Source organism: Podarcis muralis, chromosome 10, assembly GCF_964188315.1.
Source record: "Podarcis muralis chromosome 10, rPodMur119.hap1.1, whole genome shotgun sequence".
Taxonomy (NCBI): Eukaryota; Metazoa; Chordata; class Lepidosauria; order Squamata; family Lacertidae; genus Podarcis; species Podarcis muralis.
The window spans coordinates 58,835,364-58,847,886 of record NC_135664.1 but is presented as its reverse complement, the minus strand read 5'-3'; the positions used below and the strand labels follow the sequence as shown (position 1 = coordinate 58,847,886).

The window sequence follows — 12,523 nt, the reverse complement described above, 5'->3', positions numbered from 1 at the left end:
AAGATCTCAGTTTCAGATCTTACCTCTGCCATGAACACACGAGATGACTTTAGGCAGACAACAGATGAGAAAGGTTCCCCTCTCCAAGAACTGAAGGTAATTTGAAAATGCAAGCACTGCTCCTACTGTGGTCTTTTGCCTCTGGTAAAAAGATTTTGCAGAGTTTTTATACATTTTCCAAAAGCCTTTGGACTAAAGGCTTCTTTGGAACAAACAAAACACATGTAGAGAACTTGGGAAGCAATACCTGTCTCCTGCCACTTTCAGCTCTCTTTAAGAATTACTGTATTTTCTGTTTGCAGCCTAAGAGTCTTCCTATATTGCACTTTTGAATCATGATTATATCAGATGGCTTTTATAATCTGCAGCAACCAAAGGGGAAAGTGATTTGGCAGCCTGTTGTATCTTGGTAGTGTTTAGTGGGAGGCAGGTGTCTGTACTTCAGCACAGCAGTTGATGCTTCCGTTTGCATCACCTTGTTAAACCCCTGACTCTCACTTTATATTCTGACTCAGCATTTACCTGTCATTTACACTTGGAAATGGTGTGATTTCTTCTGGTGACTGCTTGGAAATATTTAGTTTCTTTCCCTAACATCTCTCTCTCTCTCTCTCTCTCTCTCTCTCTCTCTCTCTCTCTCTCTCTCCCCAACCTCCTTGTTTTGTTTCCCCATAGCTGTGGGTGTGCAAATTAAACTAGAATTTCTTCAGCGTAAGTTTTGGATGGCTACACAGCAGGTAAGAATGCTGAAGTATAGTGCAAAAACAGAAGGTGATATATGGTGATGTTTTACTTGCCACATTTCCACAAAATCCTTTGTAAAATGTGTATTAAACAGATTGGTGCAATAGATTAGTTTTTAAATGACACGTTTTGCTAATCCTTTGACAACTTCAATGCTGCATCAGCTGCCAGTCTGTTCTCAGAACGTCATGTTAACAGAACGTCACAAGCCTGGCATGGCATTAAATCCACTGCAGCTGACACATTTAATTGTGGAATTATGTTTGTACCGATTCAGCCCTTCAAAATCTTGTTTCGTTTTAGGCAGAAAGTTTACCGACTCCCCTCTACCATCCTGATTGCACTGCACTCCGTCATGCTGTCTCTGCTTAATCTAGATCAGGGGTCAGCAACCTTTTTTAAAAAAAAAGATATTTATTAAAATTTTCAAAATATTACAAAATGAAAAAAGAAAAAAGAAAAATACAAAATAAAAATAGTTAAAAAACAATTCCATCTTTCCATCACTTATCTTTCATTTGCTTGTTTCCCGGACCTCCTCACACCTCCCTTTTTGTATTCCAATTCAATTTGTTAGTTCAGCAAATCCTTTCCCTCTTTGTTTATCCTAGTCTTTAATCTTAAAATATTGTAACATTAAATTTTTACCTGTTAATAATCCATTTTTTCATATTCCTTATAGCGTTATAGCTAAAAACCACTTAACTTTTTTACCTACGGGACCGCCTCTCCTGGTATGCCCCACAGAGAAACCTACGGTCTGTAAATAAAAACACCCTCAAGGTCCCAGGCCTCAGAGAGGTTAGGCTGGCCTCAACTAGAGCCAGGGCCTTCTCGGCTGCAGCTCCAATCTGGTGGAATGCTCTGTCACAAGAGACTAGGGCCCTGCGGGACCTGACATCTTTCCGCAGGGCCTGCAAGACAGAGTTGTTCCACCAGGCCTTTGGTCAGGGCGCAGCCTGACTCCCTCCTCTGGCAACCTGCACAGTATTTTGGTTGCCATCAATTTGATTTTAATTAATTTTTATAATGAAATATTTTAGAATGTGTGATTATTCAACTATTTGGTTATTTGATTGTTGTTAGCCGCCCTGAGCCCAGCTTCGGCTGGGGAGGGCGGGATATAAATAAAATTTATTATTATTATTATTATTATTATTATCCAACATCATTCTAACATTCATTAATTTTACAATATTTCTGTAAATAGTCTTTAAATTTCTTCCAATCTTCTTCCACCGACTCTTCTCCCTGGTCTCGGATTCTGCCGGTCATTTCTGCCAGTTCCATATAGTCCATCACCTTCATCTGACATTCTTTCAGGGTGGGTAGATAGGGGGGTCAGCAACCTTTTTCAGCCGTGGGCCAGTCCACCATGGGGGGGCCGGACTATATTTTGGAGGGGGAAATGAACAAATTCCTATGCCCCACAAATAACCTAGAGATGCATTTTAAATAAAAGCACACATTCTACTCATGTAAAAACACCAGGCAGGCCCCACAAATAACCCAGAGATGCATTTTAAATAAAAGGACACATTCTACTCATGTAAAAACATGCTGATTCCCGTACTGTCTGCGGGCCGGATTTAGAAGGTGATTGGGCCGCATCCGGCCCCCAGGCCTTAGGTTGTCTACCCCTAATCTAGATGGCCATTCGTTCTGCCTCAAACTATTTTCTTAAGGCTGAATTTGAAAGGGTGTTGTTGATACAATCTAATAGTACTGTGGTTGTAAGCGCTTTCTGTACTACTGATTGCATTTGCTGCCAGTTCACTTCAGGGCTTAATTTAACGTGCCCACACCAGTGTTTAAATCCCCAAATACCTGAAGACTGCTTCCTTTCCTATAGATCCTATTGAGTGTTAAGATAGGAAGAGGGGCCCCTCTTGATAGTTTCGTTGCCCCAGAAGCTTGGAATGGTGGTAGCCTGGGAAAGGACATTCTCTGTGGCAGCCCCTGTTGTGGAACTCCCTTTTATACACTGGCATTTGACACCTGAGATCTATATTTTTAGGACCCACCCCATGTTTGTGATTGTAAGTCATTTTAAACTGTTTTTAATGTTGTATTTTAGGTTGTTGTAACCTTAAGGTGAATGCAGGAAAAATTAAATTAACCACAACAAGCACATTCATCCCATAATCACAGACATTTGAGGGAAAGGTGCACATTGAGAACTAGATCCACCCCACCCCCCGGCCCAAAAGATGACTGTCTAGTTGAGAATAAATGGAGGCTAAAACTTCCTTCCCAGAGGGGGAAGTGTCATAAATAAGTAGTTCAGTTTAAGAACTTGGCATTATCAGCCTCCTTACATGTGTGCAGTTATGCAGTATTATACGCTATACAAAGTTTAGCTGGGAATGAGAAAGTGATGATTGAGGGTGCTGAAAAGAAACTTGCTCACATTTCTGGCTCTGTTTCCAGCACCCATTCATGTGTAAGAAGCCTTCTCTTGGTTCACTGGCAGTCAATAATGGTTCAATAAGGAGTTACTAATGGACATTTTCTCTCCTCTTTCCACTTCCCTTCCATGTTCTGCAATGCTCTGCGTGTCAATGGTTCCATTTACCATCTTCCAGCCCAATGACACTGATGTAAGTAAGGAGCTTTGAAGGCCAAGAGATTTCCCAGAAGCCCCTTCCTGTGTGTGCTTCATGAAACTTTGATAGTCATGTGTCATTTGTGTGTCAGGAGTTGGGTTGAATACATTTATATGAAGAGTACCTAAATATTGCAGACAAACCAAAGCAAGTTGCCAAGAAGCACTAAAGAGTCTGAGTCATATAATGGGAAAAGTTTGAAGGTTCAGAAATGGCTTGATACCTATGAAGTCACCAGAGGCTGATGAGCTTTAACATATTTCATGAATAAGTACATTTAAGCTTTTCCACCCCAGCAGCCCTAGAGCAACAGCTAGAGTTACAAAGCCTTGATTTTGATGCAGTTGAGCTCATGGTCTGATTCAGTCCTGTGCAACTTCTAAACAACTTTGCAAATAAGTTCACAATAGTTACTAGCCTTGTTGCTGCATCATCAGGTGAAGTTTGATCTTTCCAGAGCTAGGGATTTAGCCCACTTTCTAAGACATGGCTTCTAAGAACAGAATACCGATCTGTTTCTCCAGAATGTATTCCATCTGGTTGCTTTTTTGGGCCAGTGGAGGCTGGGGCACAACTAATCAGCTTAGTTGCCTGTGGAGAGTAGACATTGCTTCCAGAAGACCAGGTGGAGAATATATTTTTTTTAAGTGAAAAAGAATTTTCCCACCCCAACCCCTGCCTCCCTTTCAGGATGTCAGTCTACACCTAGAAGAACTATCTTCTTAATATGGAAAAAAGAGAGATTGTCTTTGTGATAGATGACACTCCATATGATGCAAAGCCAATCAGAAGCGTTTAATGGAATTTCTACAGCCTACCAGCTTAATTAATATGCAGGTGGGCCCTGGAAGGGTAAACAGACTAGTGGGAATCTGATTATCACAATCAGTTCTTGTCTCCAGGAAATATTTGCATTCCTGTCTGACAGGATTGTGCAGCTTAATCAAAGAATGGGATTCAGTTGGTGCTGAGTAGAATCTACATCTCAAATTAGCTGTCAGGGTGCCATAACCTCTTGCTCTAATGCACAATGACAAGGCAATAAAGAAAGTTACAGTCAGGATGACAGCTTATTTTATCCAGTACAAATCAAGAAAATGTCTATATTTAATAGAAACATATGGCAGAATCTTTGCCACAGGCACAATGAACCAGAGCTGACAGGGCTCTTTTCCCCACCTTTAAATAGCCTGCTATTTTTTTTAAGGGGTTGCTACTTCTACCCTCTCCCAGGCTTCTACAATAGAGCTGCGCAACACCTCAATCTCCAAGCGGTGCGAGGTTCCAGGTGCTTACTGAGGTTCCAGGTGCTTACCCATGTTTCCTTTTGGAAATGAGGCACCATGGTTTCCACATGGGGGCCACCCAAGGTTTGGGGGACTCCACCTGACCACGCAAACTCATAACAATAAATACTTCTGTGGATATTTCAGTGTTCCTGGTTTATATAGCAATTCATATAAGAAAATTTCAATCTATTTCTTTTTTGGTGTCCTTCTGTAAAATTGGGGGACACTGCTCATTTAATAATAAAATATATTTTAACTGGGATTTGGCCTCCTGATGGAGGAGTAAGCAGCTTTGGGGAGATAGACACTGTCAGACACTCCCTTTCCTCTATGTCTTAATTGGGTCAAAAGAAAGAAAATGGAGCTCTCCCATTAAATCACAGTGATTATCACTCAATCATCTATGTGTCTTCACACTTGCTGGTTTGATTGACAGCAATAGGGCGCCTTTGGCAGTACTTTTATTGACAGATTTTCCCAATCTGTTCCATTAACCACAGAGCAGGCATGTGATTCCTGGGCTAATGTGCATGTTTTAAAAAATGGCTGATCCACATTAAGAAGCTCCATGATTTCTTCAATTATTGTTGTTCTTTAATAAAAAGACAACATTTTCATCAGCTTCTCCCTTGTGCATCTTTGATAATAACAGTCCTCTGTTTAAAAAAAAAGAATACAAAAGTGAAAAAGACAGATCTATTTATTTAGTGCGGGAATATGGAACTTTTTGTAGCTGACAGGCAGATATCATTTCCCCACCTCTGCTGGCCAGATTTGACAATTTGGCAGAACCATCCTCCTGTCAAGCCTGATGTCACTGTGATAGCCCCAGTTGTTGGGACTTCAAAGGGCAGCATAAGATGATTGAAAGCCCTTTTTTAAGCAGCCCTGAGCTGTTCTTTAAATGTTCAAAAACTGGGGGTTCAAAGAACAGAGTGGGGCTGCTTGCAAAGGGGCTGTCAAACAGCTCCATGTTGCACTTTGGTCATGTGCATCTATTCCCAGCAGGGGATCTTGGTGTATGCAGCCAAGCTGAGCAGGATTTAACCCCCTCAAGATGAGCGCCGCGACCTCAGAGTCATCCGCGACTGGACCTAATGGTCAGGGGTCCCTTTACCTTTTTATGCCTGATGAACAGGAGTTAAAACCTGCTGCTTTGTATACAGTAAGTGTGCAAAGGAGGTTCAAAGAACAGTGTGGAGCTGCTTGCAAAGGGACTTTCAAACAGCCCCATGCTGTGCATTGGTTGCATGTGGCTCTTCCCAGAAGGGGAATTGATTCATGCAGCCAAACTGAGCAGGATTTAATCCCTGTTTATCAGCTGATGAGAGAGGGCTAAAACCTGCTGCTTCTGCTGTGCATACTGTTTGATAGCAGTGGAACAGCTAACATAGAATCAACCCCCCACCCCCCCACCCCTGCCCATCAACTGGAGTGACATCAGTTGATTGGCAGATGGGCATGGTTTTGGGTGTTTGTTTGTTTTTGAAAACTTGATTCATGTTCCAAATTTCCTTCACTGGGAGGCCTCGCAGTTTGAAGGTTCCCCACCCCTGATTTGGGTCCTCTATAAACAGCGTTTCCATGCGCTGCTCTGGTTTCGCCAGAAGCGGCTTAGTCATGCTGGCCACATGACCCGGAAAAACTGTCTGCAGACAAACGCCAGCTCCCTTGGCCAGTAAAGTGAGATGAGCGCCGCAACCCCAGAGTCGTTTGCGACTGGACTTAGCTGTTAGGGATTCTTTACCTTTACCTTTTTATAGACTCCTTAGTACCCACAGAACTTGAAGCAGTTTGCAATACCAAAAATCCAAATACATCTAAATACATACATGGACAAGAAGCCGACTTTCAGAAGATTCACATTAAGAAATACATAAACATGCAATATCCATAGCCATAATAACCATAAGATAAGGTAATAACAAACTAATGTGTAGCATGCTAAACTCTTCCAACCAACATAAAACTCACAGTTTACGCAACCCCTCACAACATATTCCTCCAGTAATTTCCAACAACAGATTGATCATCCAACGCATGGCAGGAAACACACATGGAAGAATTGTACTGGACAAATCAGTAAGCACAGAATGAATGATAATTATGAAACCCACAGGCACCAACAATATTTTCTTACTCACCATTTAACCCTCCATGTATTGTTAGGTTCAGTGCTGTGACACATGTCAACTTTGGTTCGCTGCAGATCTCCAACTGAAGCAAATGGACAGTGCCCGAGGACACTATACAATGTTCATATATCATTTGTCAAACTGTTACCCAAAAACCAAAGGCAGCGAACATTGTCACTGCTTTCTCCATTGTGTAACAATCTTTACTATTACTATCAAGGGCTTCTGGTTCTGTCATGTTTACCTACACTGAAATTTGCTTTGATGCACCAAATAGTCATCATTCCACACTGAACACAGCATATGAAGTAACAAACATGTATCTAACACATAAGAAGCAAGCACCAGGGAGTGGCATTTGTTCCAAACTCCTAGGCTCATGTTGCTTGTACAGCTGCATATGTATGTCTCAGTTGGAAACATTTCAGAAAAGTCATGGTGAACAAGGCATGGTGAAGTAGCTTAATCCAATTTAAGATAAAATACAGCATAACCACATTCACATAAAGAACAACTGCCACTCTAGGAAGCTGAGCTGAAAAGACCACTGGGACACTTCTTTCATTGGCTTACTTAAAGTGATCCTTCTTGTGGAGAAAGCTGAAGGGGATGTAACACACCAGCATATGATGTGCAAATATTGCCTGAATTGGCATGCCTGCTCCTTACTCCTGTAAAAATACCTAATGATGCCCAAGTAAATGCAGTCTAAAGTGAGACAACATTTAACTCCTCCTCTTGTATTCCAGTGCAGTGATGTGGATGGTCTGTGTCCCTTGAACTGTCAGAATGATGTAAGTTGCTAGTTTTATTTTTATTTTATTTTTTAATTGTTCAGATCTATAATTGAGGAAATGTAACTTGAGGGTTCTGTGACTAAGGATCATTATTATTTCCCTGTTGCTTTTTATTTGCCTGGCTAGTTTTTGTTTTTTACAGATGGGGGAAAGAGATGGTTCATTGCTGAGGGCCATTCTCTTTGCCTGAGATCCAAACCAGATATGGTAGGGCAACCGTCAGAAATAAAGTGGGTGGGTCTATTCCTTGCAAGGGGGAAGAGAGAAAAAATTCCTGTGTTCTGTTCTTTAAGCAGTTTTCTCCTAGTTCATTTTTGACACCAGACGTGAGCTGGACAAATTGAGTAAAGCGGAAGAGCGCAGAGAGATAAGATGGGCAGGAAGATCAGGTTTCCACTTTCCTCTACACATGTTTTACCCATGTAAATGATAGACCTGATCCCCATGAAGTAGGGATGTGGATAAACTACAGCCTCATCATGTCCCGTTTGGTCCCTAGCCAGAATTTGAACCCAGGTGGCTCTATATATGTAAATTATTTACTGGCCACTAATCAGCCTAACCTCTCAGAGCTGTTTAAAATGTGAGAAAAAGAAAATGCATTAGTTTTTATTGCATTCTTAGCCCATCCTTTCCTCAAGAAATGCAAAGGTGCATATGGTTCATTCTCTTTTAGTCTCCATGGTATGTTAGAATGAGGGGTGGGGTGGGAAACTGACCCAGGGTTACCTAGCAAACTTCAAAACTAAACAAGGATCTGAACCTCTTGTTTCCTCAGTTACAGTCCAGCACTCAAGGCAAGAAGCCTTAAAAATCCATCTTTGAAGTTTCTGATAAGACAATGTGGCTCTGAAAAATGGCATGTGAAAACCTCTTGAGGGTTTTATGTGGACTGGAAGGACTTTGACTTTCATAATAATTCTAGAATCCATTTAGAAAGCTTATAGAATTGCAGTACCCCATATTATTCCCAAATATCAGTTGTGTATTGAGAGTGTCATTAGGTTTAATTAATTGTTATGAAAACATTGTGAGAACCACAGCTATGACTAATTATGAAGATAAGCATGTGAATATAGTGTTCATTCAGGCTTAAGCAGTATGTGGACCGAGAACTCCCAGAAGTGCAAGCTGGATTTCGAAGGGGCAGAGGAACCTGAGACCAAACTGCAAACATGTGCTGGACTATGGAGAAAGCTAGAGATTTCAAGAAAAACATCTACTTCATTTCTCTAGCCTGCAGTTGCTTTTTTAATGAGTTACCGGACTTGTACCTTGCAGTACACCGCTGTGTTTACTTTGCCCCAAAGATGCTACAAAGAATGCTACAGAGTCTAGACAGAACTGCATGAGCTCTATGAAGCCAAATGGAACAGGATTCTTGGATAGCCTCGCATGAGCCCCCAAATATGCTTTACTTTTGGGGGGGAACAGTATGGAGTGTAAGCCTACAATAGTAGTGCAAAAGTACAACCAGTACTCTGATATCAAATTCAGGAAACTTGTAAGCAAGCACAGAAATAACAAAACATCAGAGAGTCTTAGGTGATGTACACATTAGCAGCTTAAAACACAGCAAGGACATTCCCCAGGCACACACCCACACACACTGCATGTCAAGTCACATTTGCTGATTGTTGTACACACCACAGAGGGGACAGGGATGTCTTCACCCAACGTGAAGACCTGCCCCTATAGCACTTCCCCAAGCTCCTATTCATGAAACTCATCTGTGCATGTGCAATAGGGGGAGATTATTGGGCTGCTTTTAGTTTTTGTTATGTATTTTGTGCTTTTTATATTGTAATTGCCCTGAGATCTATGGGTATATGACGATATGCAAATTTAATAAATAATAATAATAGATGTCTCAAGTGTACACAGCTCAACTTAATTGCAAAACGAATGTGGCGTAAGTTTCCTTTCAGATTAATGGCTGTCTATGGGGAAACACATCAAACAGTCGTATTTCTCAGGAAACTACAGGATTTATCTGATTTATTTAACAAAATTTATATACTGCTTGATTGCAAAACAATAAAATTAAGTTTAGAAATCTCTAAGCGGTTAGCTCTCTGTTGTGGGTAACATTGTGTGTACATGGATTCAAAAGCCAGTGGTGGGAACAAACCGGAGGCAGAGTTAACGGTAATGCCTTACATAAGACCACTAGAACTGTGGGAGCAGAATCATAGCAGCTCACAGGGTAAGGCAGAAGCTTTCATACTAGGCAATATTGTCTTCTCTATAGCTAAAATTCCTTCCTCATTCTTTTTTTCTCTTCAGAATCTGAACTGCTTTCTCATTGATAATAATGGATTCATACTCGTTTCCAAAGCCTCCAAACAGGTAAGATGTTTTCTGTGCTTACTTATAAAGCCTGTTTATAGAGCTGGGGGGCAGGGAGGAGCAAATTGGACAAATCTGCAGATTTCTTTTGTTAAGGCTTAAGCAAGGGGACTTCAGGTTTCCCCCCAAAAGAACAGTGAATACGTGCACTAATCACTTTTTAGCCTTCATGCAAATTTGTGAATCTCCCAAGATAATTATATTTATTAACTATAATTGCACCCTGCCTTTCCAATAAGGAACTCAGGGTTGAGTTTTATCTTCTTTTAAGCCAGGCCACATTACCTCATGGTCAACTTTCTAGAGGCTGCATGCCAGCATTGGACAGGCCTAGAGGTAATAGTGGGTGGAGCAATGAAAGTGTCTCTTGCACAATAGGCTACATTCCAGCCAGGACCGGCTTGCCCATGAGGTGGGTTGAGGCAGCTGCCTAAGGTGGCAGAAGTCCAAGAGGTGGCACCCATTGCAGGCACCCTGCTCGCCCTGCCACCACTGCCAGTGGCGGAGAAGCAGCAGTGGCAGCTTCCAAAGAGATCTCAACAAAACCTTGCGAGATCTCATCAAGATCTCGTCGGAACCCACTGTCTTCATGGATAGTGGGCACTGCTTCATCCTTACAACAACATACCATATAGTACGCCTGTACTGTATTACTATCCCCATAGTTTAGATGATAATCTGAGAAATGGTGACTTGTCTAAGGCCACCTGGTAAGTGCATGGCTGAGCTAAGATTTGCATTTCATTTTTATTGACCATGGCGCCACACACTTCTCTAAACCCCTCTTTGCTAAACAGCCTGAGGACATAGCAGAGCACCGCCTGCTTAAAGGGCTTGTTTTATGATAGTGGCAATATTAAGTATAGGATTTCAAACTTGTAGTGGGGATGGATTAGCTGGACTGATAAAAAGCTGAGGAGGTTTATCTATAGTTTCTGCTTTTTTCTCTTTATCTCCCTGTGCTTGCAGACCAGCAAATTTTTGGGAGAAGTGGATGGCTCTGTTATGACCCAGCTTCTAAGCATGGGAATGTTCAAACAGTAAGTATTACTATCTCCTCTGTATTGGTTTCCTTTCAGAGAAGAGCCTGGTTGAAGCAAAATACCTTATCCCCATTGAGAATTATCACAGCTAAACATTAAAAAAGAGAATGAAGACAGTGGGGTGTGGAATATTGCCTCAGTTGTTAGGACTTGTTCACATTTGTTATCCATAGAAAGATTCAAGCATCTCCAGATACATGCTCACATGGGCAAATGTAATGTGTGAACTGCATAATAATGGGTGCAGCCAGTACCGATTCTGTGATTGCAGCAGCCAAAAAAAGCATTGCTGCAGTAACAGGAATCACTCCTGATTATATCCACTGTCACACAGTTTGTGCACAATGTGAACGAATGCAAAATGTTACCTATTTTCATTTCCCTGCTTGTGTTCTAAGAATGCATGTTGAAAGATGACAAACAAACAAATACACAAAAATACAGGCACATATCCTTTTTTAAATGTCAGAAGTAACATTACATTACTGTGTAGCAATACAATTTCATGTGGCTTCATCTAGGCCATTTATGTTCCTGACTTGGAGGCCATTACATGTTAGCAGAACAGCATGGGAGCCCAGAACCATGTGAGCAAAGCTAACTGTGTTTGCTATTCCCATCCGATGTTTCCCTGTACAGCATAGTACAGGGCATAGGCTTTCAAACATTATCTGCAGCTCATCAGTAGAGCACGTTTCGTATGCAAAGGTTCTAGGTTAAACCCCTGGCTTCTCTGGTGAAAACTTATGTGTAAAACTCTGGAGAGCTGTTGCCATTCAGTGCAGACAATGATGAGCAAAATGATCTGACATGGTGTAAAGGAGTTTCCTATGTCCATGTGTTCTGAAGCAGTTCCCATGTTGCTGATGTAGCATACAGAGGGATGCAGAGTCAGACACAAATGGCATAAAGAAATCTGAGAGCACAGCCAGATGTGTCTGGAAGAGCACTAAGCTGTCCAGAAGCAGCTTTCAGGACTTTGGTGTGAGTAAAAATAGCAGCTGAGGTAATTCGAGTAAATCACATACAAAGTTTTCATAGGGTAGGGGCATATTGTGACATCAGTAAGAAGTTTCTTCGTCACATACCACATAGTCAATCAAACACTGTATGGGAGTAGATCTTGTTGTGAAACATCCAATGCTAAGCACAAACTAAACTAAATTATTAGGATGTTATATGGAAATTATATGGCTGTTCCCTGTGTGAAGACAGATCCAGGCTAGAATTCATGCAGGACAAATGAATGTGTCTGCAGCTATGTTGAGCAAAGGGCATGTGACAGAGCACATGTTTTGCATGCAGAAAATCTCAGGTGCAGTTCCTGGCATGTCCACTAAAAATCTTGCATAGCAGACCTGGGCAAAACTACAGCTAGACCTTTGAAAGTCACCTTCAATCAGAATTAAAAAAGGTAAAGGACCCCTGGACAGTTAAGTCCAGACAAAGGCGACTGTGGACTGTGGTGCTCATCTCGCTTCAGACCGAAGGAGCTTGCATTTCCATGTCATGTGGCCAGCATGACTAAACCGCTTCTGGCGCCACAGTGTTCCGTTGCAC

The 12,523-nt window shown here is 41.6% G+C and overlaps 1 protein-coding gene across 3 annotated transcripts in view; it reads left to right on the top strand.

Annotated features, from left to right (window-relative positions):
- CACNA2D4 (calcium voltage-gated channel auxiliary subunit alpha2delta 4) overlaps window positions 1–12,523 on the top strand; it is a 164,363-nt gene that overhangs the window by 128,963 nt on the left and 22,877 nt on the right. For all 3 annotated transcript variants that reach the window (XM_077935165.1, XM_077935163.1, XM_077935162.1), the window contains exons 26-30: window positions 676–737; window positions 3,330–3,344; window positions 7,524–7,568; window positions 9,858–9,920; window positions 10,890–10,960. In XM_077935165.1, coding sequence (XP_077791291.1) covers window positions 676–737; window positions 3,330–3,344; window positions 7,524–7,568; window positions 9,858–9,920; window positions 10,890–10,960 — 256 coding nt within the window. The remainder of the gene's footprint in view (window positions 1–675; window positions 738–3,329; window positions 3,345–7,523; window positions 7,569–9,857; window positions 9,921–10,889; window positions 10,961–12,523) is intronic.